The 26,871-nt window shown below is 43.5% G+C and overlaps 1 protein-coding gene across 4 annotated transcripts in view; it reads right to left on the reverse strand.

The window, feature by feature from the left end:
* Positions 1–116: 116 nt before the first annotated feature.
* Positions 117–26,871, reverse strand: part of MBD3 (methyl-CpG binding domain protein 3) — a 42,747-nt gene continuing 15,992 nt past the window's right edge. For 3 of the 4 annotated variants that reach the window (XM_067557482.1, XM_067557467.1, XM_067557490.1), the window contains exons 2-7: positions 26,663–26,822; positions 26,248–26,385; positions 22,904–22,994; positions 22,148–22,325; positions 15,652–15,843; positions 12,347–14,210 (exon numbers count right to left, since the gene is read on the reverse strand). In XM_067557482.1, coding sequence (XP_067413583.1) covers positions 15,657–15,843; positions 22,148–22,325; positions 22,904–22,994; positions 26,248–26,385; positions 26,663–26,822 — 754 coding nt within the window. In that variant the 3' untranslated portion in view covers positions 12,347–14,210; positions 15,652–15,656. Of the gene's footprint in view, positions 285–12,346; positions 14,211–15,651; positions 15,844–22,147; positions 22,326–22,903; positions 22,995–26,247; positions 26,386–26,662; positions 26,823–26,871 lie in introns of those variants that run through there. The other variant, XM_067557475.1, reaches the window with a different exon arrangement.

A 26,871-nucleotide genomic window follows, 5' to 3' on the forward strand; every position in this document is an offset into this window, starting at 1 on the left:
GCGGGGCGGCCGCGCTCGCCAGCCAACCCCGCTCGGCCGGGGCCGCCCACCGCGGCGCGGGGCAGAGCGGAGCAGCCCGGCTGGTTCCCGGCCCGGGCCGAGCGGGGCGGGGCAGCCGGCGGCACGTCGCAGGGACGGGGGCAGCGGGCAGGGACGGGGCCGGGGCCAGGGAGGTCGGGTCCGAGGCAGGCAGCGGCAGCAGGGCGAGACTCCTCGCAAGAGGCTGGGCCAAGGGCCGGAGCCGCTCGCCCTGCAGCTGGCGGGGGCTCTGCGGCGGGGGCTGCCTGTGGGTGAAGAAGACCCAGGGTGAGGGACTGAGCTAGGCATGACCAGGACTACCCCGACCCCAGCCCCCAACTCAGCTGACAGCGCACCCTCCTCGGGCTGCCATGGGGCCCTAGGCCCAGCCACTTAACGGAGTGAGTTAAGGAAAGGCAAGCCGAGGCTTACAAAATACATTAGCAGCAAGACAAAGCAACCTGTACCTCTTCTGCTTAATGAACAAAGAGCGAACAGCAGACAACATCACTTAGGGAGAGGTGTTTAAGGCCGGTCTTGCTTCAGTCTTCATTAAAAAAGGGAATTGTGAGTAGATACTAAACATAATATTAACAAGGGGGGGGGGGGAACAAACCATAATAGCTATGGAAGGAAAGGTTAAAGAATATTTAAGTAAGTTAGATGTAGTCAAGGTCGCAGCACCTGGTGAAATAACCCTAGGGTACTTAAGGCACTTGCTGAAGCAATTTTGGAACCATTACCTCTAAGAACTCATGGTGGATAGGTGAGGTCCCAGAGGATTGGAGAAGGGCAAACATAGTACCTATCTTGAAAAATGGGAACAAAGAGGATCTGGGGAATTACAGACTAGTCAACCTAACTTTGATCCTGGAACAAATTAAACAACTAAGTTTGAAAGCACTTGGATAATAGAGTTATAAGGAACAGTTAACATGGATTTGCCAGAAACAAATCATGACACCAACCTTTTCTTTTTTTCTTCAACAGGCTCACTAGCTTAGTGGATGGGGGAAAGCTGTAGTCATGATATAACTTGATTTTAGTAAAGCTTTTGACAGTACTACATGACATTCTCAGAAGCAGACTAAGAAGATGCAATCTAGCTGAAGTTACTATAAGGTCAGTGCACAAAAGGTTGAAAGACCATGCTTAAAGAGTAGTTATCAATGGTTCGCTCTCAAACTGGGATGATATATCTAGTGGGATCCCATGGGGTCTATCCTGGGTCTGGTACTATTCAATATTTTCATTAACAGCTTGACTAATGGAATAGAGAGCATGAATTTGTGAATACCACCAAGCTGGGAGGGGTTGCTAGCACTTGAGGACAGGATTTGCATTCAAAACAACCTTGACAAATTGGAGAATTGGTTTGAAATTAACAAGATGAAATTCAATAGAGACAAGTGCAAAGTACTACATTTAGGAAGAAAAAAATCAAACACAAAATGGGGAATAACTGGACCTGGGGATTACAGTAGATCAGAAATTGAATGAGAGACAAGTGTGATGCAGTTGTGAAAAAGGTTAACGTTCTGGGGTATATTATGTATGTAAGACACAGGAGGTAACGGTCCTGCTGTACTTGGTACTGGCGAGGCCTTAGCTGGAGAGCTTGGAGAGAATCTAGAAGAAAGCAACAAAAATGATAAAAGATTTGGAAAACCTGTCCTCAGAGGAAAGGTTTAAAAAAACTGGGTATGTTTAGTCCTGAGAAAAGACTGAGGGGGGAATCTAATAACAGTCTTCAAAAACATGTTGGGGCTGTGATAAAGAGGACATTGATCAATTGTTCTCCATGTCCACTGAAGGTAGGACAAGAAGTAATGGGCTTAATCTGCAGCAAGGAAGTTTTAGCTTACATATTAGGAAATCTTTCTAATGATAAGGGTTATTAAGCACTGGAATAGGCTTCCGAAGGAGGTTGTGGAATCTCTGTTGTTGGATATTTTTAAAAACAGGTGAGACAAAACACCTGTCAGGGATGGTCTAGGTTTATTTGGTTCTACCTCAGCGCAGGGGGCTGAACTAGATGACTTCTCGAGGTTCCTTCCACAGCCCTACATTTCTATGATTCCCTGTGATGTAGCTCTCCAGACCATAGGCCCAGCAGTAGTTTTTATAACAGAAGGAAAATGTTAGGCAACCTTACCATGACGGTTATTTCCCCACCTCCTATAATTTAAGTTTGCCTATTCCTTCTGCTCACTTCTTTCCTAAAGAGTAACTCCTGCGCTCATACAGCAGACTCTAAATATAGATTTCTATAAACTACAACTGCCAAGTAACGTACCTCGTGGGATCCTAGAAACATTGCATTAGAAACGTCCAGTCTTAAGTAGGAAACAGTGTATTTTCAATTTACAAACATTAAATCAACACCTAAGTCAGAGTTTGTAGAGTTTTTTTCGTTTTCAAAAACTAACATTCCATAACCTCAGAAGAATCAAGTATCACACCGCATAAGGATCTGTTTGAGCATTTCTCATGAACACCAATAAAGACAAAATAAAAAGTATATGAAGTTAATAAAATACATGATTCAGTGTGCACTGTAGTATTATTACATCAAAGATGGAACAGGCCTACTAGATCCCAGTTTACCAACTTAATAAAAAGGAAATTTAAAAAAACCCCACAAAATATGGAAATACAACATGAAAACAAGAAACCTCATAGCAACATTAGACTCTGTAAGCTTCCCATGTTTCCTGTTATTTTCACTCCGTCATGTTGTTTAGCCTAGATTGTAAACTCCTCTTGGGAAGGACAGCATCTTTTATTTGTCTGCAAAGTGCTACAGACACCAACGATGCTGTTAAATAAAAACGAAGTCCACCCCTCCCATAGTGACAGGATAGATTTCTCCCACAGGTAGTATTAAGCAAATATTAAACTGATCCTGCTGTACATGAGTGTATATAGCCAGTCACAGTATTGTGTGTTAATGAATGCTTCTCTCTATGGTCTTTATTTTTAAATGAATACAATTTTATACATTAAATTAGTGAAACCATGCTTCAATGAACTCAACTGCACTTAACTTTAATTGCATAACTGGTATATTTGTTGATACATGCAGCGGCATTCAGAATTTCTAATTCCCACCCCAATTCCATCAGTTACATATCAGAATTTAATACATATCCATTTCCATGATTTTTTATAGTGTAATATTTTTCTTTGACTCCTAAGGAGAAGAGTCTCTCTTACACAGATTTTGCATCCTTCAAAAAGGAAAATGGTAGAGACAAAAGAGAAGACATTTAATCCTCTCAGTGATATTTGTCTCTCTAAATATATTGGGGTTACTATTCTTATGAAGGATGCTTAAGCAAAATAAGGCCCTGATTCTGCAAACACTTGAGCATACGTGTAACTTTATGCATATGGGTACTGGGGTCATTGACTTCAATGGGATTACTTGTATAGCGTAAAGCTAAGCACATGTGCAAGTTTTTGCAGGGTCTGGGCATAAAGCTATTCTTGGGTGTATGTTATACAAATATTAACTGATTTGAAGGGGAATGGCAATGATATATTACATCAGGGGGGAACACGTTTTTTCATGCTATTGCCTTTTGAGTTGGTATTTCTTATCCCTTTGATATTTCACACACAACTGAGTGGGCAGCATGTGATCATACACTCATAGAAACGTAGGGCTGGCTACACTAAGGTAGGACCAAGTAACCTAGACCACCTGTGACAGGCTTACCAAGGGAGGTTGTGGAACCCCTATTTCAGTGTTTATCCTTATAGTTAGAAAGTTTTTCCACATATCTAACCTAAGTCTCCCTTCTGCAGACTACCTCTTGCCTTACCCTCAGTGGACAAAGAGAACAACTGATTACCATCCTCTTTATAACCATCCTTAAGATATTTGAAGACTTATCAGGTCCCCACCGAGTCTTTTGACATCAACAACATTCCTATTAATACACGCCAGAATATTAGCCTTTTTTGCAACTACATCACATTGTTGACTTGCATTCAGTTTGGGATGCCCTATAGATCTTTTTCAGCAGTACTGTTATTCAGTTATACAGTTATTCCCCATTTTGTAGTTGTGTATTTGATTTTTTGTTTATAAGTGAAGAGCTTTGCACTTGTCTTTATTGAATTTCATCTTGTTGATGTCAGACCAATTCTCCAATTTGTCAAGGTTGTTTTGAACTCTAATCCTGTCCTCCAAAGTGCTAGCAACCCCTCCCAACGTGGTATCATTCACAAACGTTATAAGCATACGTTCTACTCCATTATCCAAGTTGTTAATTAAAATACTGAATGGTACCAGACCCAGGACAAATCTGTGCGGAACACCACTAGACACATCCTTCCAAGTTTGACAATGAACCATTGATCACTACTCTAAGTACGGTTTTTCAAACTTATAGTAATTTAATTTAGGCCACCTTTCTCTAGTTTGCTTATGAAAATGTTCTGAGAGACTGTCAAAAGTTTTACTAAAAATAAAGATATATCCTGTCTACATCTTTGCCCCTATTCATTAGGTCAGTCACCCTGTTGGAGAAGAGAATAAGGTTACTTGGCATAATTTGTCCTTGACAAATTCTTGTTCTTACAATGCTACTATCCTCTAGGTGTTTACAAACTGATTGTTTAATAATTTGTTCTAGTATCTGTCCTGATATCAAAGTTAGGCTGACTGATCTATAATTTCCTAGGTCCTTTTTGTTCCCATTTTTCAAGAGAGGTACTATGTTTGCCCTTCTCCAGTCCTCTGGGATCTCACCTATCTTCCATGAATTCTCAAAGATAATGGCTAACGTTTCTGAAATTGCTTCAGCTAGTGCCTTAAGCATCCTAGGGTTAATTTCATCAGATGCTGTCAACTTGAATACACCTAACTTATCTAAACATTTTTTAATCTGGTCTTTCCCTATTTTGGCTTGTGTTTTTTCCCCCTTGTTAATATGGTGTTTAACATCTCAATTTACCTTTTTTATGAAGACTGAAGCAAAATAGCAAATTAACCTGATGCAGAAATATGGAAACAAAGTTAGAATGTTAGAACCTGGCAGGGAGAGGTATCAAAGAACACTCAGCAGCTATTTAGTGGTTTGTATTGTTGCCCCTTCCAGCCCAAGTGCTTAGCCAACATTTGGAGCCTTGAAGGATTGTTTGTTAGGATATACGAGTCAGGTATTTCTTTGGTGTAACCCTATTTACAAGGAATGCATGTAAAGCCTTGTTTCCCTGAGCACAACAGAAAGAACGGGTTACTTACCTCGTAACTGTTGTTCTTCGAGATGTGTTGCTCATGTCCATTCCCAATTTAGGTGTGTGCGCTTGTCACATGCACCGGTGCCAGTGGTACCCGTATGAGCTGGCTCTAACGCCCCCTGCAGCAGAGTGCACGTGTGCCCACATATAGGTGCTGCCGGCTCCCCCTCCCTCAGTTCCTTCTTGCTGGAATTCCGACTGAGGGGAAGAAGGATGGGTGTGGAATGGACACAAGCAACATATCTCAAAGAACAACAGTTATGAGGTAAGTAACTTCTTTCTTCTTCGAGTGCTTGCTCATATCCATTCCCAATTTAGGTGACTCACCAGCAGTGTCTCCAGAGGTGGGCAGGAGTTCATGGGCGTGACACCTGAAGCACTGCTCTACCGAAGCCAGCGTTGTCCCAAGCTTGCTGCATCAAAGCATAGTGGGACGCGAAGGTATGTACCGATGACCAGGTAGCTGCCCTGCGGATGTCCAATATTGGGACGTGTGCTTGGAAGGCCGCAGACAATGTCTGCACTCTCATTGAGTGGGCTGTCAAGGATGCCAGAGGCATGACTCCAGCCTGCTCACAGCCTGCTGCGAGGAAATCAATAGACCTTTCATCTGGTCCGCAACAGCCACAAAGAGCTGTGTAGAATGACGGAAGGGTCTAGTCCTGATGATGTAAAAAGCCAGGACTCTCCTCCCGTTGACAGAGTGCAGATGCCTCTCTTCACTGGAGTCTTGCGGTTTGGGGCAAAACACAGGCAGGAAAATCTTCTGATTCAGGTGAAAATGGGAGACCACCTTTGGCAAAAGAGCCAGGCGCGGGCAGAGCTGGACTTTTGTCCTGGTAAAACACCGTGTAGGATGGTTCCGATGTTAATGCCCTGATCTCCGACACTCGCCTGGCAGACATGACAGCAACCAGGAAGGCGACTTTCCAGGACAGGTATGTAAGGGAGCACGAGGCCATGGGTTCAAAGAGCAGTCCGGTGAGTCTGGAAAGGACCAGACTCAAGTCCCACTGAGGAAAAGGCTCCCTTATTGACGGGAAAAGCAGCTCCAGACCCTTGAGGAAACTAGTCATCATTTCATGTGAGAAGATGGCCAATCTTTCTTGCTTCAGGTGGAGCAGATACTCCAAGATTGTTGGGATCGACGCCTCAGTTGGGGAAACGCCACACTTGGCCGTCCAGCAGATGAAGCGCCTCCATTTAGCCCTAGAAGCCAATCTGGTTGATGGTTTCCTGCTCTCCAGGAGCATGCACTAAGCATGGGTTGAGCAGCCCTGCTCCTCCCTATTCAGTCACGGAGCATCCAAGCCGTCAGATGGAGGGAGGCCAGCTCCAGGTGGAGCAGGTGACCTTGATCTTGGGATAGAAAGTCCAGGTGCAGCAGCAGGGTCCAGTGCCGGGGTCATAGAATCATAGAATATTAGAATTGGAAGGGACCTCAGGAGGTCATCTAGTCCAACCCCCTGCTCAAAGCAGGACTAACCTGAGCTAAATCATCCCAGCCAGGGCTTTGTCAAGCTGCAGCTTAAAAACTTCTAAAGATGGAGATTCCATCACTTCCCTAGGTAACCCATTCCAGTGCTTCACCACCCTCCTAGGGAAAAACTCACTATAACTAACAGCTATACAGAGAAGTCACAGACAGCACTGGGAAACAAAGCAGAAGGTAAAAACTGCACCGAGTCCTCCAACTCAAGCCGCAGGTGGTTAGAAGAAACTGAAGGGGGTTGGGGCGGTACTATTCTTAAATAGCCAGGGGAGGGGCTAAGGGCAGAGGGTGCAAGCACCACACCTACAGATACTGCTAGGCAAAGTTCTTTGGTTTGTGTGTGCTGGACATGCACACCTGAGTAGAATACACATCTACAACCACACAAAGAATATATAGCTCAGTGGGTCTCTCTCTCTGTCACTGGGGGGAGGCAGGGAGAGAACTTGTTAAATTATTTCATGGCCCTCCTTTCCCATCCACCATCCTGCTGCCTATATTTCAAAATGTTTCATTCTGAGGCTGTGCCATCTGCTATGAAAGTGCTAAGTATTATTAATCTCAGGCCATACTTAAACTTAGTATTACCCACCATCAGTAATTAGTACTATATCCTCAGTACCTACCAATACTAAATGGCAGCTGCCACCGCCACTTTGCTTGTGGTCTTCTAAAGTGCTCTCACAGGCTCAAAGTTTCCTTTTTTCCCTCTTCCTCACAGATGCCTTATTGTACTAACCAGCCTTTTGGTTGACGGATGGACATGAGTTCCTGCACCACCCTCTGAAACACTCCAAGTGGCCAGAGAGGTGACACCTTAGTGGCTAAAGGCATCCTTCCCTCAGTTCCAGGGATGCTTTCAATTTCTGCTTGTATGGGAATGAGCTCAAGTCTTATGCTCCCATACCTTGCACACCATTTTAAGACCATCAGGATGGTTTCTCATCAGGCGCATTCATGAGCTACTACACCATTTCCGCAGTTCTCTTTGTGCTCCATTCTTTTCGGTGAGCAGGGGAACTGAAGTATGTAATCATAGCAACCTTAGTCATAATGGAACAATCCACTGTTAGGCAGTTCCACTGCATGCAGAATCTTCTGCTCAAAATTATGGGGCTAGGAATATTCAGCCAATTGATGGCATTTGATTTGGGGTAATTGACAGGTCTGTGGTTTTCATTAATTTTAATTTTTAGAAGATTGTCAAGAGCACCTGGAGCTTTGAAGGGGGAGCTCCTACTGAAATACACAAAAACCCAAATAAATGACTGGATGGTAGGGTTTTATTCTTCTCCTCTTGTTGTACACTAACATTCCTCGCCTCTGCCTTTTTTTTTTTTAAAACAGGAGCCCTCCATACATATTATCACATATTGCTTTAAGGAGAATCACAGACTAGACTGAACAAGATAAGCAAGGCAAGACAGAGAGGAAGTGACTCAGAAGCTCTAAAGGATTACAGTTACTCTTTCTGAGCTGCAGAGCAGCAGGGAATGGGAGTGGAGCAAGCATGCAAAGGAGTATGTGTGCAGGTCAGAGACAGAAGAGCTGAATGAGCACATAGACGGGTTGTAAAATCAGGGGAGCAATTTTGAATGGAGGGGGCCAGGAAGCTAATTAGGACCAACATAGCCTGGCTTCCCTAAAAGTGGGAGTGTTTCACTGCAGCATTCCAGACCTCCTGACATTACCAGTTGGTTCCTAACAAACAGTCCATGGACTATTGGAGGCCCAGAGAGCTGTCTCGTAACATGGTGCTTGCTCATCTGTTTCTAGGTGCGCTATATAATTTCAGATAGCTAAACAGAGTAAATACTTTCCTACTATTGCTTTTCCACAGAAACAATTGCTGTAGTTGCCACAGGGGTTTTATTCACTGGTGAACTGCAGGGGAAGCATCTATGGCAGTGTGGACTACATTTTACTAAGACACTATGAAAATGTTTTAAGACCTTTTGATTTAAAAAGGGTGAACTGCAACATTCAAGACAGGAAATTATACAGGGATGACTAAAGTAATAGTAAGGAAAGGACAAATTCTGGGGATGATACAGACAAAGGGGTACAGGACTGGAAAGAGACAGTAAATGACTAGCTGTTAGTAGTTCCATGGTAATCATTATTAAATGAGAGTAAGTCTGTTATTTCGCTGCAAGATCTGGTACTACTATTGGCAGCAAGGGTGACAAAGCAGCACTTCAGGAGGCACAGACAGACCAAGATATTTGTTCTGTTTAGTTTTTTGACAACATTCAGAGGTAGCTTGGGTGGTGCATGTGCTCCTTTAACAGTGCTATGTGATTAGCGTTTAGCCCAGGGAAATTTTTAACTTAATGATTGGACATAGTCTGCTGTCCCCTGCTCTGCACTCCCCAGCAAATTGCTGAAGTCAGCTCATACAAGATTGGTTATCTTAGAGGCACTTTCAGCTAATGAGTAGACTTTATTTATACTCATATCCCCACTCAAAGTTTCTTCAGCTTCAGAAGAAGGGGCAGTAGGTCATTCTCCCAGGGCTGTACAGAAGCTAAGTTATCTCAACTAGCCGCTGATAAAGCCTATGCAGTAGTGCTGATTTATTTTGGAGAGGGATAATTTACACAAGACTTTGCCCTGGGTCAAATGGAAATCCTTGCATTCCAAAATACAACTTTACTTTGGGAAGCAAAAATAACTCAGTCTGTTAGATTTGAGATAGCTCCATTTGGGCTATAGGGTATGAGCGTACAGACAAACAACTGTATAGTGAAAGGCTCTAAATACAGTTCTGAATGTTTCTCTAAAGAAACATTAAGAGTCCAGCCAAGCCATTAATGTCCATTTGCCATCATATCAAGTATGCTCAGTTTACATGGAGAGAGGAGAGGGGTGGGAAGACTCCTCCACTGCCCCCAATTGTTTTCAGGCCTGCAAGTTAAAACTGGGATCCGAGTCCAGCTAACTTCTTCTCAGGCATCACGGCCTACAAGAGTTCTGCAGGCCAAATCCAGCCTCCAGTGATACCTATGCAACCCCATTAGCTTCACTGATTGGAACTTAGTAAAACAATTCTGCTGATAATGCACAAACAGGAGGAGAATCTAAATACATCTCCCATAACTCTGTTGGCCTTGCAAGACCAAAAGGAGAAGAAAGCAGTAAAGAGACAAAATAAGATCATAAAGTCAGCAGATCTGACACTGAATACACAGGATAAAGTTAGAACCGTTAGGTACCATTTTTACAGTAATTTTGGAAAGCAGAACTGCATTTTAAGTTCTTTTAACATACAACATACTGTAAGATTACATACAAGGCTAAGACACTCCAGCACTAACTCTTCTCATTCTCCTTCCTCCCCCTCCAGTCAGGGCCCTATATTAGCAGGCTGTCATTTTTTGTTTTTTTAAAAATTAACTGATAGATTATGATGCAATATAGCAGCCCCTTTCAGCATCAGCCACCCACTAGCCTTCTACTGTATAAATGGCCCACATATGTCACTCTAGGAGGTCAGTAGCCATAACAAACGTAACTTTAAAGAGATGGCTGCTATGTGAAAATTCAGACGTTTTAATTATCTGGATTTTTTTTTTAAACCAGTCACAGAAGTTAGTTCATCCCCCACCCCTCTGGGCTCCCCTGCACTTTGAAAAATGTCATTCTGAAAGCAGTATAGCATCCAAGCATATCACTTTGTTTCCCCAGCACAATATGGATTACTTTGAAGATATAGCGCTAACAGTATTAAGACCACTTACATGACATAAAGTGATATATAGCTATTACTTGAAAGCCATATAGTAATAGTAGAGTTTTAGTCCTTGTCTACACACAGAAGGTTAATCACTTTAACTACAGTGATATGGTTAAAGTGGAACAACTCCCCTACAGCAGATGCAGTAATACCAGTATAAAAGTGCTTTTATTGATATAGCTTATTGCTGTGCAGGAGGAGGAATAAGCTATACTGGTATAACTGTGCTTATACTAAGGGTTGTACGGGTATAATTATTCCAGTAAAAAAAAAAAAAAATACAAGCTTAACCAAAACCGTTCTACCAGCACAAAATCTGAGTGTAGAGTAGACGTAAGGCTACTTGGCCTTGGAATTTGTGGGGTTTGTTTGTTTTAAGTAATGCTTGGTGCCCATGGAAGCTGTATTCCATTTGCTAGTCTAAAGAGACATACACCCTCCTCTGTGATTCTTCCCTAAAGAGGCTGAACAGATCAGAGAATGTTCTTGCCAAGGTGTTGCACAGGTACTGCCAGACATTAGCAAAGGTTAATAAGTAAGGATGTGAGTCTGTCATGGAAGTCTCAGATTCTGTGACTTTCTGTGACCTCTGTGATTTCCACCGCTGACCCCTGGGGCAAGTCGCACTGGCCGCTGCTGGAGTAGCTGGCCCTAGGGTCTGCCCGAGCAGTGGTCCCGGAGGCTGTCAGAGAGCGGTTTCCATGGGCATTGGAGCAGCATGCAACCGGGGGCAGCCAGTCCCAGCCGTCAGAGGGGCCAGCCAAAGGGCAACACTCCAGGGCCCCCTGGAATAGCTAGGATTTAGTCGGGTATTTATAGTAAGTCATGGACAGGTCACAGGCTGTGAATTTTTGTTTATTGCCCATCACTTGTGCATGACTTTTATTAAAAATACCCATGATTAAATCTTAGCCTTATTAAAAAGTTTTGCCATGACTCCATTCATCTATCATTTACTTTACCACTTCTGCCAATTAACAAGACACTAATGAAGTATCATCAACTTTCCCCATCCTGCAAATGGGGACCTAGTGTGTACACCAATTATTTCCAGGTTGAGAACTGTGATAGGACCAACTAATCCAGATATTGCTGCATAGATATGGTAGAAAAAGCAGGTCCATTGTAAAATGGTCTTTTATTTACCTTCCTGTCTTGGTAAAAAGGTAAAATTATTTGTTTGTTGGACCATGAGGAGGATCTTTGGTCACTTTGGTGCTTTTCAACAGAAGATTCATCAACACCAAATTAAAAACAATTATAAAACTGAAGGTAAAGAACAGAATACCAATGGGAGATGGGTTATATGGAGGAGAGAAAATAAATGGGCATATTCTAAGGTCCTCCCAGTGGTTTCACTTGACTTTAAAACACTTTGGGATGTTTACATTGCTTTCTTGGTCTCCTCCCAATCCCCACACCATATACACTTTAGGAAAAACTTTATATTCATGCTACAGAGAATATGGTAATCTCTAGATGGTACCAGAATTTAAAAAACAAAATAAATAAAATTCACTGCATCTTCCTACCTGCCCCCTCCTCCCATGCAAGGTGAATGAGCAATGAGGTCTAAGGGAACAAGAATCTAGTATGAGTTAGAGTGTCATAGGTGAGGGGGAAAGAGTAGGTAGCTATAGGACACCTTGTTAGTCTCTCATCCACAGTGAAGCCAGGGGAGAGCACTGCAGTAAGGACCAGTTTTTCCACACAGTTTACATGGCATTTCCTTCTTTCAGGTCCCCCAAAATTATCTCAAAATATAATGCAAGAGATTCTCCATAAGGACAGCTTGCAATGGAATAGCAAAGATACTCCAAACAAGAGCTTGACACAGGACTAGAAAAAGCTCTACTTTCTATGAGAAACATTTAATTGAACACAATGAGTTACAGGAGGACAGATTTACAGAATAATAACCATAACAAACTGTTCAAAAATGAAAATAATTCTATCTGGCAGCTGTGCCATTGCCAAAGCAATGCCTGGTACAGCAGCAGTGAAATACAAATCCAGCCTTCTTGTAGTACTCCAAATGAACAACAATGCTGTGGAATTATTTTTTTTTTTTTAAAAGGTGAGGGTTAATGTAGCATCAGTAACTTTGGCATGGGACATTTCTCAACCAACTCAGTGGCTTGAGTAGAACTAGTCCCAAAGGTGGTCATTACTTTCCAAGAAATGCCCCTGGCCCCTCACTGTTATTGCTAAACATTCCTATGAGACAGAGGCTCTCTGGAAGCTACTTCAGTTCCAATTTTTGGGATACCAGCAACTCATACAATTGGTTAGAGGTGCAATATTTGATTCCACCCTTTATACTATACTCTCAACTGACACTTCCAGGCATGAATTATGCATAGATACCCCAGAACAAAAAGAATTTGTAACCTAGTGGATATTTTCTTCAATCTATAAGCTCAGACCTTCACCATCTCCTCGCTCCACTTCTCTGGGTGGATTAATTTTCACCCACTGCTAGTTTCTCCCACTATTTGCTCAGAGATACATAAGAAGAGACTGAAGAATAATTCAAGGTACCCAGGGTGAAGCCAAATTCTTATGACACATTAAGGCAGGTTTCACATCATTTCACTGTTGGACAAAAAATGCTGGTCACTCCACTGCACATGCAAGTAAGAAAGAGTCAATGCTCAATAAAAAGCATTAAATTCATTTTTAGCTATTAATTATAGAAAAGTCAAAAACTTTTGCCTTTCTTGTTTTAAAAGCGATCAGAACACTACTGCTGTCAAATGCAGATGTGTTGACAAATCTATGGGAATTGACTCCCTTCACTCCACACATACTAAAACAGAGGTTGGGGTACTTGGCACCAGAAGAGATAGGAGGAAATTTTCCTCATTTGTTGGCCAGAAATGAGTCATATTGTACCTTCTGTTTTTAGCAGAAAAGGTGTCTCAACCAGACTTACACCAAAGTTGAATTCCTTATATTACACACTGATATACTGAGCTCTGAAAAACCTAATGAGCTATGTTCGGAGACACACAGGCTTCCATGCCAAGTATTGGCAACTAATGCATTTAATGTGGTATTGGAACTAGTTATAGAAACAGGTTGTCACGGATACAAAATTGATTCCTACAGTGTAGCTTTCCCAGCTTATCACAGCCCAAAGTGGAAGAGGCACTAGCTTTTCATCTCTTAGGACTACTCAAGTCCAATCTGGTCTTGAGAGGAAAATGCAATTCAGTGACCTGAATTCACATATGGAACGACAATCTACAACATACAGTTTGGTACAAACAGGTAGCCCACAGCAGAGTGGACAGGAGTGAAAGAGCATCTCTCTTGCCCTCCATGTGTATTAGGATGAGAGAAAAAATTGTTTCTCTATGTCACTGTTAAAAGGTACTAAGATAGAAAAGACTGGAAAAATTTGACCACATTGTATGACCCATGAATAAGACAAGGAATTTGGTTTCTAGTTTTAACCCTCCCCCCACTTTTGCATTTCTTTATTCCCCCACCCCTTTAGAAAAGGAGGAAGAAGTATAGTTCATTTTCAAAACAACCCAGCTACTAATGAGCCATCAGCTTCTCAACTTTTTCCTGAAGTGGACATTGAACATGCTCATAGGTACAGTTGGATGGTTGGTGCAATTTAGTCTGCAGACACTCTTGGCTTTGTAAATAGTTGTGCTGACCCTGCTGATAGGGTTTAGACTGGGAATTCTTAGATGGAACTCCCTGGAAGAAAGAAGCAGAGAGAAACACTTGGTAAATCATCAGGCACTTTTACATTTTTGCAGCAAGTGGACTCTTTAAGGATCAGGGTGAGGTCTCTCATTTAGATCTTCAACACAACCGTCTCTTTGGCCCCAGCTTTTCACCACGGTAGTCTGTCATCTTATCTGGCTGGCTGCTGTTGCTGGACTGTTTCATCAGAAAAGGACTGAAAGCTATGGAGTACTCAAATAAGGCTACAGTTAAGCTGAGTGACAACACTATGAAGAGAAGGAGCCCTGATATAAGACAGCATCTTCCATAGGTCACACATACCCAATCGTAATGATTAGCCTCCCAGTATGGAAAAACAAAGATCGCTCCTGATCCTACATGGCACTGAAATGCAGCTGTCACTGTCTCCGAAGGAGGACTTTTCCATTTTTCTCTTGTTCATTTTAAGGCTCTTTTCTTCCACTAAGTTTTTATTTCTTGCCTAAGAAGCTCACAATCTACAGTCTAAGTAATGAAACAGCAAAGATATTGGCTCTCTCATTTCAGTGACAGATTACTAGTTGCTTTTCCTGGGATATAACTTTAAATGATCAAACATGAAATAGTCATTGAGTGCTGTTTTTCTCATATTGCATAAACTTAACTGATGGTACATATGGATCCTGGCCAGGGTTGTAACAAAGCAATACATCGAGAGAATAGAAATAATGTTGGCATTTCCTTCTATAACATGACACTGTGTTTCGGGTCTATAGGGTATATCAGACACTAAGTGAAGATCCATGAAGTAACTTGGCTTGGCACAACATGAAGATCTGAAGATAAAACCACTGTTTGTTTTTTAAATTAATATTAGTCAACTTAAAACAGCTGAGCAAGGAATAAATAGTGTCCCTTCAAAATGCACCCAATCTCTTGGTTGTATCCTTTAGTGCTTGTGATAAGTACCAAGTGACAATCCTGGAGAACAAAATCCTCTCTCTAATCCAAAAAATTGGTACAAAATAGTAACAAAGCAAGCTCATTTCATATATAATGCCTCCACCACAGTATCACACTCCAGGCCAACAGGGACCAACTAGCCATTCCACTAAAAATATCCAAAGGGGGTTAATCTCAGCTGTGATCGTGTTTTTATGACAGACACTTGTCAATTTCACATTAAGATCAACCCTCCCCGCCCCTTAAAACACACACAAAACAACATTTAGGTCACCATCAATGAATTGAGCCTGTGAGATAAGGTTTAAAAATAAAACAATGGCTCAAAGTTCCACACTAAACCCACGTTAAAAGAAGCTACTACCCACCCTTTAAAGTGCATACTAGAGAAGGATGTTACTGCCAATTCTAAGATTCCCTTTGGATACATTTTTTCCCTCATGATGGTGCTGTTCACTGAGGACTGAAAGGTGAGAAAGGAGGCAATAGTTCAGAGTTACCATATTACCTGGACTATACATTTTCCATCTCTTGTTCATGGTCTTGTTCCTCCTCTTCCTCCTCTCCTTCTTCATCGCCCCCTTCCTTCTCTGAAGGAGCTTCCCCATCCCTTGCTATTTCCTCTACATGGGCGAGCATGTCAGCCATCAGTGCTTCCTCCAGCCTCTTCCGCACCTGCTGTACGAGTTCCTCCTGCTTCCTGCCAGGAAAGAATGAATACTTGTATTACTTTTCACAAAAGCTGCCAAGTTCAAGGGAAGGAGTACAAATACCTCTGCTGTGAGGTTAGAGAGGGGTGATGTGGGATGCTAAAAAATGTAATTCTTTGTAACATCGTATTTAAATATACTACAGGTGAAGCTGGTTGCAACACCTGTTATTAAGATTGTCTAACAGATCCCACAATATGACCCTGTTTTCAGTTGGCAAACATTTGGGTTGAAATTTTGCATGCTGAGTGTTTGCCTCAGACTGATAGGTTCCTGATAGCCAGTGCGGGGGAGTATCCGCGCTCCGAGCACTGATTCCATCTCTTCGCGGTGCCGACTCGGGTCAGTGCCAACGGTGCCCTCTGCACCAATGGCACATTGGGTACAGCAGCAGAGCAGGTTGGTTCGAAGCTGGTCAGGAACTCCATGAGCAAAGCTTTCAGGCGGATTTTGGTCTGAAAGCCTTGCAGATCCGTTCTTCTTACAAAGGCTTCCCCACCCCCGCGCTTCAGGCAGTGGGGGTCACTTAGCAGGAAAGCCTTCCCACCGGAAGCACACGGTTTGAAGCCATGAGACCAGAGCATACTTGTTCCTGGTAAAGTCTCAGCTAAACTATCCCAAAGTCTCTAACTACCACTAACAACAGTTATTAAACTAACTAACTAACACAAAAAATCATTGCTTTAAAGTTCAAACATGGGGTATTAAGCACTTGCAGTGCAAGCACAGGCAGTTCCAGTAACCATCATGGGCAGAAAGAAGGAACTGAGGGGGCGTAGGGCCGGCAGCACCTCATATACCGTGGCATGTGCGCAGGGCTCCAGGGGGCGCCAGAGCCGGCCCGATGGGATCTGCTAAGGGGAAAAAAGTTCTGGTAGCCGTGCACGGAGGCGTGCACACACCTATAGCAGACATGAGCAAGCACTCGAAGAAGAACTTTTCTTTGACCAGTTATTGATTCAGTTCCTCAACATATAGGATAGGGCTGAATCCAGCTACTTTTTGACTATCAACATCTGGAATAAAGTCTTCTCTCTTTTGTCCACTGCAATAGGCTCAATGACCCTCTGCCAAGAGGAACTGGATTTCTTACAGCATCTCTTCTAGATATTGAACAGCTTGAGAGAATTTTTGTGATGGGCAATGGAGGATGAAGTATCTTCCGAAAAGCTGATCTATTGGCCCCAAGCAACAATGTTCAGGACCTGTACATCTAAGGCGACTAATTGCCTTAGAGGGTAAAACAGCTCCCACTCTGCCTCTGGTAGGAAAGTCCTGGCAGCCTACTGGCTATAGCAGGCTTGCTAAACACTCTGGAACCTTGCAAAAATCCTTCAGTTTTTACAGCTTCCTAAAAGGGGGCTGAAGACCCTGTGACTTCTGATACTGAGGCAGAAAGGCTAATCCATTGAATTTATGTTAAAGATGTCTTTTAAGGCAAAGCCTTTCCCTTCCCTCCTATACAGGATCTAAGGTGTGAGACAGCCCCAAGAGAATATAGAGTGGTCCTGATCCCCTTTGCCTTCTGCAAAAAAGCTGCCATCTACTCACCAAACAAATTATTCTCTTGTGTAGGTCACCTTCTTAAGCTTTCTATGGACCTTCTAGAGAAACCTAATTGTCCGCAGCCAAGCAAGTCTACAGACATCCTATAATCTGAGGCAGCAGCCACTACAAAGGCCCATCCCCAGTCACTCAAACATGATGTTGGGTCAAGACTACACCCTTGTGAACTAGCTTTTTCAACTCATGGCATTTTTCTTGAGTAAGAGAACTGCCCAGAGTGGAGGCATTCTTTCACAGCTCCACCTGACCTTTTGCCATGAAAGCCTGATAATCTGTAACGCAAAGGGTTGTAGCCACCATCCAAATGAATTTCAGTGCTGTAGCTCAGAAATCTGGGTTGCAGCATTATAGGTAAAGAAAAGCTTCCCACGGGCCATGGCCCTACTCCAACACCAATCTTCCATGAAGAGGATGGAAGACATAGCCAATAACATTCCTTTGGGAGAACATGATTTTTTTTTTTTTTTTTTTTTTTTACTGTCTTTGAGATCCAAGCAGGTGTACAAGGAATTTCCCACACCTTTTTCTTCAGCTAGTTCAAAACAGAGCAATTCCCTATTGGATGAAAATCCCCAACACAGATTCCTTTCACCACCAGAGGGCCTGCATCACCTTCAACTCCACTACAGCTGCCCAGAAGGGTCAGAAATTTTAAGAGCTAGGAAAGTCCTGCTAGTTATTATCAGTCGCATGCTAAGAACCTAGAACCCATGAGTGAGAACCCTGAGAGATGGTATTTTCAGGCAAATAGGATTTATCCTAGCCCTATATTAATTTGAACTGTTTCCTTCTTTAATACAGGCCTTTCAGTTTCAAACTGAAAGGTCTGCATTTGAAGGAGTTCTGGAAGGAGTCACTTTTCTCTGATCCAACAGGAGCAAATCCAAACTCACCCTACCAGTGCTTGTGTAACCTATGCTAACATGCTAATGTGGCTCTTTATCCCCCTCTAGTAGCTAAACAATAAAAGACGGTTACTGTTTGTAACTGTTGTTCTTTAAGATGTGTTGCTCATGACATTCCAATTAGGTGCGTGCACAGTCACCAGAAGGTTTTTCCCCCAGTGGCACCCGTAGTGTTGGCTCTGGAGCCCCCTGGAGTCGCGCCTCCATGGCACCCTATATAGGGCTCTGCCGACCCTCCGTCTCTTCAGTTCCTTCTTGCTGGCAGACTCCGACAGAGGGGTAGGCAGGTGGATCTTGGAATGGACATGAGCAACACATCTCGAAGAACAACAGTTACAAAATTCAGTAACCGTCTTTTCTTTTTCAAGTGCTTGCTCATGTCAATTCCAATTAGGTGACTCCCAAGCAAATCCTCAGGAGGCAGGGTCGGAATTCAACAGGTAACTGATTGTAGTATTGCTCTACCAACTGCAGCATCGTCTCTGGTCTGCTGAGTGATAATATAATGCAACGCAAAGGTGTGGATGGATGACCACGTTGCTGCCCTACATATGTCCTGAATTGAAACTTGTGCTAGGAAAGCTGTTGAGGTCGCGTGCACTCTTGTAGAAAGCTATCAGCACTGGAGCCGGTACCTTTGCCAGGTCATAACAGGACTTGACACACAACGAGATCCTTTGGAAGGAGACCAGGAGGCCCTTCATTCTGTCTGCTACTGTGACAAAGAGTTGAGTGGTCTTCCTAAAGGGTTTCATCCTCTCAACATAGAATGCTAATGCCCTCTGGACGTCCAGGGAGTGGAACCTCTGTTCCCGGCTACTGGCGGGCGGCTTGGAATAAAAAACCAGGAGGAAAATATCTTGATTTGAGTGGAATTGTGATACAACCTTCAGAAGGAAGGGGGTGTGTGGTCGCAGTTGAACCTTGTCTTTGAAAAAGGTCGTATTCGAAAACTCTGGAGGTCAGGGCTTTGACTTCTGAGACTATTCTGGCTGACATGATGGCCACTAGGAAGGCTACCTTCGAAGAGAGGTATAGGAGGGAGTATGTGGCTAATGGCTTGAACAGTGGTTTCATAAGTGCTGATAGAACCAAGTTAAGGTCCCATTGGGGAACCGGATGGTGCGTTTGAGGGAACAGCCTGTCAAGGCCCTTGAGGAAGTGACCCACTATGTTGTTCGCAAAGATTGAGCGGCCAGCCACCCACGGGTGAAAAGCCGAAATCGCAGCCAGGTGTACCTTAATTGAAGATTTTGAAAGACCTTGATGTTTAAGGTGTAGCAAGTAGTCCAGAATAAAGAGGTGCCTTTTTCCATGGACCAGATCAAGAACCTTTTCCATTTTGCTAAGTATATAGCCCACATGGAGGGTTTTCTATTTCCCAGGAGGATCTCTCTGACCTGTTCTGAGCATTCCAGCTTCTGTAGGTTCAGCCACGGAGCTTCCATGCTGTAAGGATTGTAAATTTGGATTGCAGAGGTGTCCATGGTCCTGAGTGATCAGGTCTCACACTAGTGGAAGGCTGATGGGGGTCTCCACTCAGAGATCGAGAGCATGGCCTACCTGTGTTGGCACGGCCAAGCTGGGCTAGATGAGGAAGGCATCTTCTATCGACCCTGGGCTTAGATTCTGGAAGAAGCAGAACTACTTGCACTTCCTGTTGGATTCCGTCACAAATAAGTCTATCTGGGGAATGCCACACCTCTGGAAGATGTTGCTTGCCACATCTGGGCAGAGAGACCATTCATGGGCAGATATCGACCTGCAGAGGTGGTCCTCCAGCATGTTCTGAAATCCCAGTAAATATGAGGCTTCTATGTGAATCTCATGAGCTATGAAGAAGTGCCAGAGATCAAGGGCTTCCTGACACAGAAGAGAGCAACGAGCACCACCCTGTATGTTTATATAGAACATTGCTATTGTGTTGTCTGTTCTTACTGCCACACATTTGCCCTTCAGATGGTCCCTGAAGGCTTGGCAGGCCAGACGCATTGCTCTGAGGTCCCTTACATTGAGGTAGGTAGCCAGATCTCCTTGTGAGCACAGACCTTGAGTCCTGGGGTGGCCCGGATGAGCCCCTCAGCCTATGTCTGAGTCAGAACATTCGCTCCTTGGGGACGAAGGTGCAGTGCCCCTTGGTGCCAGCAAATGGTGCCATGGCAATGGTTGGTGGGGCATCATTGCTGGCTTTCCCTTTGGCAGCACCATCTGTTGCTTTAGTGCCAGGGCTTGTACCTCTGTTGGCCTTCTACGGGTTGGGTCATCGTCGTCGGCATGGTGTTTTCTACGAGCTTTCTGGCCATTTCAAAAGTCTTTGGAGTGGAGGGTAGCTCTAAGTCGTCCTCCTCCACTTCTCTGGTTGGCGAGCTTGTCAGCGCCGGACTCGATGCACCCCTCTCCAGGGCCGGAATTGACAGTGTCACAGCCATGGCACCAGTGCCTGAGTGGCCCAGCATGGTCGCATTCCGCTAGCACTCAGGCCCTGATGGTCTGGGCATGGGCAAGCAACCCGTCTGACTTCTTCTGTTTCTTCTTGGGGACAGGGGAGTGAGAGCAGTGCTGAACACTCAACAAGGTCTTCAGTGCCGTTGATCCCTTATGGTGCCGAGGGTCTCAGGAACTAGAGTGCTTCCTTGGCGCCTGATCCCAAATAGATGCCAGTGCGCTCCTGACTGATGCCAGCATGTTGGGCTCTCGTTCCGATATGCTTGGGGAGGGACGGAGAGCTGCCTCCATGAGGAGGAACTTTAATCTTTGACTCAGGAACAGAGTGAAGAACACTGGAGGAAAGGCCCTTGTTGAGCAAGAGACTACAAATTTCAACTGACCATCTCAGGCCATAAGAAAGAATTGAAGAGGCGGAGGGTCAGTAGAGCCCTGCATAGGGCAACATGAAGACATGACTCCAGAGGGCTACAGAGCCAACCCTATGGATATCACTGGCATCTGTATGAGGCGCGCACACATCTAATTGGAATCGACATGAGCAAGCACTCAAAGAAGAATGGTGTATGTGTCTGCTACTATTTTTGAACTAATGGATCTGGTCCTTTAGCTCAAGCAGTCAAGACTTTTAGAATCAGAAGCCCCTTCAATCGCTGAAGATGATTCCTTCAGGGACACTGTTACTTTTCTTTCTTTGCTTGACCTTTTGTAGAAGTGTAAGTGACCGCAGGAAATTTTGGGAAAATATTGTTCTGCAGAAATACAAAGAGGATAATTTGCGCAAGTGCACACCCCTCCCCACCAGAGGTGGCTGCTGCCTTGGAAGATCTGCTATAAATCTACAGTATTGCAGGAAGGACTGCTACTGCTATGCAAACAGGGAAGCATTTTTTCTGAGCAGTATGAAGTTGGAGTTCAGAGACATTGTTTTGGTCATGACCTTTAACACAACAGACACCACTTCCACACAGCATGATTATCTAGGAGCATGAAGCTTAGTGGAACTGACAGGTCTGCTCAAAGCTTCCTTGGGCCTGTTCTCTGGTGATTAAAAGTAGTAGGTGCCTAAAGAAGAGCAGAAATCCGTGGTGGTGTCCTCCACTAGGGTGACAGTATTTCTTTCCTCAAAAAATGTAAGAGGTAAAATTAACTTAGTCCAAACACAATAATCAGACCTAACGTTCTTTTCTTTAGTTTCCAATGAAATCTGGATTTAAGTTAATTTAATCTACCACACTAATTTAAAGCAATCACATAACCCCATTGAGTTATACTTATCTATCAAATTTAAGCTTAGCCTTGATAAAACGGCATTAACTGTTTTACCCTCAAAAACCATTCCAAAAGCAAAGAACCAGTGACCATTTCTGGTTAATACCTAATATCTTCATCCGTCACCATAAATGCTTTGCAGAGGGGCTGTGAAGTGTTTAGCCAAACTCCAGGGTTCTTCTCCACAGCTGCAGAGAGCTGTCCGGTGATGGGCATAGTGCTAGTGTGCAAGGCACTAGCTATAGCAGACAGAAGCGTTTCATCTGTGCAACCAGGTCCAACCCCTAAAGAGGAAAAAATTCTGTAAATTCCATCAACTTAACAGCAATAACTAAAAATAATACAGGCTACGGCACTCTCTATTTTAGAAGAGGCAGAGCTGCATAGTTACTTCAAAAGTCAGCACATTTCTTCTTTGCATCCCACATTAAGCAGATCCCGCTGATGCAATGGTATAGCTGTTCCTTTATATTTTAAAATGGTACACACGGGGTTTTTTTTCCTTTTCCCCAGGTGTCCTACACATCCCAGTGTAAACATTGAGGACTGTCACTCCACTACAGCTATCCTCTGACATGGGATGGCTAGCTGAAACTCCCTTCAGAACCTGTCAAAAGAGCTCCTTAATTGACTTGAGTACAAGAGATGACATGCCACTTTCTCCTACTGTCCCTCAATGCTCCCAGGGCTACACACACTGAATTTAAGTCTGTCCCCAGTCATAGCCAGTTCTTTCTGAAGTTGGGACTTGCCCACAAAGAGCTAAACACCTGACAGAAAGTGGGTTAAGCCCACAGTACCTTCAAAACACATAGCTAATACAACAGTGATGGGCCTACAGTTAAAAGCATGATCTAATTACCTTGTAAACCCTTTGGAAGGTCCATTGTTTTCACCAGTTCTTCTGCAATGTCAAAGGCATTCAGACCACTTAGTTTCTTCTCCCAGAAAAGCTAACAAAGAAAGCATTTATTCACTCATGCAAAACAACACAGGAACGAACTTGACAACATAGTAGAGCACCTGCCTGCCATGGCACACTCCAGAGCTGGGAATTAGAGCAGGTATGTGTGGGGTTATTATAAAAGGGGCACAGATGTGTCTGTGGGGAGGGAATAGTTTGCATTTCTATCAGTTAATCAACCTTGGAGCTGCTTTGTTGAAAGAACCACCACAATATTTCTGTACTGATTTACTGGCTTTAAAAAAAGTTGTCCTCCTGCCTTGATTCTGGTATTTTCAATCTTCCTTTCTTCTCCACCATAAAGATAGTAAGCAAATACTGGCATCACCTTATATAAATGCAAGTGGTGTGAGGCAGTATTTTGGTTAGTAGTCCTTTTGGCTAGCTCACCAATCTGCTCTTTTGCAGATTCCAAGGAATTATTTCCCAGTTTCACTTCAGAAGTTACTTTTAAAGAAAGATGGTAGTGCAATTCAAGTCATAGTCAGGATAAAGACTAATAAAATGACTGCAACAGTTTATCAGTAGATAAATCAACAAAAGTTAACTGTTGCCCACCCCCCACAGGCTTTTGGAATGAAGCTTTACAGTTAGTGAAAACATGGCCCAATCTATTTGGTAAGAGGCAATATTACAGCTGGGTCCATGTTCAAATCACAATCCAGGGGCATCTCTCTCTCAATGGATTGCTACAGGACTGTACCAATTTCCCTGACAATGCTTGCTTTTTTGCTGCAGAAAAGCTATTTCATTTAGGCTTTAGGGAACTACAACATGGCATGTAGCCAACCAAGCACCACAAAAATCCACAAGTCTCTCCTGCCTCATACCACGAGAAGACCCAAACTGTGACACAATATACATTACTTCTCCTTGGCCTTTCATAATAATGCTCTCAGCTTCTAAGAAGGAGACTAAGAGATTCAACTTCCAAATCACAGGAGAACTTCTAATCCATAATTTTGAAATCGTGGGTATTATTTCCAAAATTAGAATGAAGATTAAGGGTAGGCTGAACAAAGCTAGAATGGAGAGTGTTATAGTCTGCGGGTAAAATATTGGGAAACTTTGATCTAGCAGTAAGCAAGATTGCTGGATTTGAAGCAGAGCAAAGGGCTAGAGATTAAGAAGGTAGAGAGTGAACAGAAAGATCAATTATAATGAGTTTACAACAGCACTCCCATGCTTAACTGAGAAAAAAGTGAATTAGACAAATGCAGGCAGCCTCAAAACTATCTTTAAATGTCTTCTGGACAATGCTGTTATAAAAATACAAAGAGAAATTAAATGGGTAAGAAACAGTTCAATGTAAAGTACGTGTGATGGGGCATTAGCCCCACACTGGTCTCTATGGGGTTAACAGAGCCCTAAAGAGATTGTGCAAGAGGCAGCCAATTAGAGAGGGGCTGAGAGGAGCAGCCAGTTAGGGTCAGGCAGGCCCATAAAAGAAGAGCTGCAGGGTAGAGAAAGGTCAGTTATTCCCTGGAGTTCAAGGAGGGAAGACTTGAGGAGTTCAAGGAGGGAAGTGTTTGACAGGCAGGAGGAAGCATCCTCAACAGAGCAGTGCTGCTAGTAGGGATCGGGGGAGCTAGAGAGAGCTTCTGTCTGGCTGCTGTGATTTGCAGGTTGAGGCCCTAAGGGAAGGGTGAAGACGGTGCTGGGGCTGTGGGGAAGTGGCCCAAGGAAATGTACTAAGGAGTTGGAGGGGACACAGCATGTGGCTGCCATTTGCAGGTTCGCTGGGCTGGGACCCAGCGTAGTGGGTGGGCCCAGGTCTTCCCACAGCATTGCCACTGGGGAAGCAGAGGAACAGCTGAGCTGCAGCACTCACTCCCAGAAAGGGGGGGGGGGGAGGGGGCCGGCCACAGATTGTGACATGGCCAGAGTGAAGAGGATGCTGTGGTCCTTGGAGATACATGGGTGCAGGAACAGAAGTGACAATAGGCAAGGAACCAGTGGGAGAGGGAGCACTAACCTATGACGCTAATCACCAAGACGACCAGCAGGAGGTGCCAGAGTGGTGAGTGGAGCCCCGTCACATATGGTTAGAATCAATAGCGCACATGTATAAAACTCATCCACCATCTTACTTAAAAATACCCACTGAGGGCAGAATCTCTTCCAAATGCACCATAGCTTACTTCAAGATGATACTTTTGAGGCTGAATAGAAAAGACTTTGAAATTCCTCAACTATGTGAAGGAAATTTGGGGAAAAAAAAAAAAAGATTTTCTTGATAGATCACCCCTTTGAATGCCATATGTTGTAATATACACACAACTACAAAAGTGGGTAATGCACTGACAACTGAGGTGAACAACTGGCAGTGTCTGAACTTGCTAATGACACTGAACACCTACTTTCTAGATAACTAAACAGATGGACTTACTACAGCAAAGGACTCAATGAAGCCCTGTTTTGAGCTCTGCTGAGGTGATAGGCTGCCAACTCCCACAGAACAGAACTGAAATGAGACTGCCTGACAGATGGTTTCTAGCAGGTAAGATTTATTTTACCAATTCATCTCTGTAACTACATAATGCTTCCCCCCCCAACCCAGTTTTTTGTAGCCTTTGGCTAGATGAGATTAAGTTCCTTTGTATGTCTCCTCTAGTTTGCAAATAAACCATATTTTAAATGAACTACAACTTGGATTTGGCTGTTAATACTGGCATTCAGGTGATGACCAAATATCCTAGGAGATGGCTGGATTTCTAATCTGAGACACCAAAGTAACTAAAACAGGCTTAAGGGGCTGTAATCTCTGCCATGTGTCACAAGCACCAGATCGTGGTCTGTACTAGAACAGTGTGAACCTTCAGTATTTAGACCCTATCTAGCCTATAAAATACATGACAAGGGATCTAATTACAATACAGTTGTCTCAAACTGGTTATGAACATTGTTCCAATGTGTAGGGCAGACTTGACCTTAACTACAATATCTAATGCAGACATGACTTTAACCATGATGAAGCTATGATCTGACAAAGGCTGTTACTCAGTTATAAAACAGTTCAAGTCCTGTCTAAATTACATAATGAAATGCTTTTAATAGGGTTAGGTGGTAACCAACTTATAACACGTTCCCATGATACTGAAGTCCTTGCCAGCATTTCAAATACAACAGTGTACATTTACCCCTGTTATAAAGGAGGAAGAGTTGTATTTATGCCCCTCACTGATTAACACAAATGAAACTTTCTTAGTTCTGGAAAGTAGCTGCCACACTGCACACCTTACCTGGCGGGGCTGGTCCACAGCTTTCTGGGGATCACTCTTCACTTTGTTGCTGGGATGGTTTGTGATCTTAGTGACAGGCTGCTTGAAGATTGAGGCTGTCTGTCTGACAGGGAGTGCGGTGTTTAAATCAGGTTTACCCTAAAGATTCAAAACAAAACAAATATCTGCAACAGCAAACTCACTCTTATTAATGAAAATATTTGAGAGTCAGTTTTTAATTAGACCAGATCTATCTACAAGTATGTCTAGGACCCAGATATCCTGACTTCTGCCTCATACAATTCCCAAATAGAAGCATTAATTCAAAAGCTAAATCTGTGTGTGATGTTCTTAAAACATTATCTACACCAACAGCAATACAGCAAAAACTCAAAACAGCTGGAGAGGGGAAACATCCACTGTAACTTATTCTTACTTTGGCTTGGTTAGAACAGTCATAGCGCATCCTCTGTCTGTTCTTATTCATCTTGCTCATCAGCATTTTGCCTGTGCGAAAGTCAAAAGTGCTCAAGTCCATGGAGCTCCCCAGGTAACGGGCCAGCTGGGGCTTGCTTCGGAACTTCTTCCCACTTGGGCTGAGAAAAACACAGGGGGAACAGGGAGAGAAATTAAACTTCTTGGGCT

Source organism: Emydura macquarii, unplaced genomic scaffold (genome assembly GCF_026122565.2).
Source record: "Emydura macquarii macquarii isolate MOO-44397 ecotype Brisbane River unplaced genomic scaffold, CSIRO-AGI_Emac_v2 contig_306, whole genome shotgun sequence".
NCBI lineage: Eukaryota > Metazoa > Chordata > Testudines > Chelidae > Emydura > Emydura macquarii.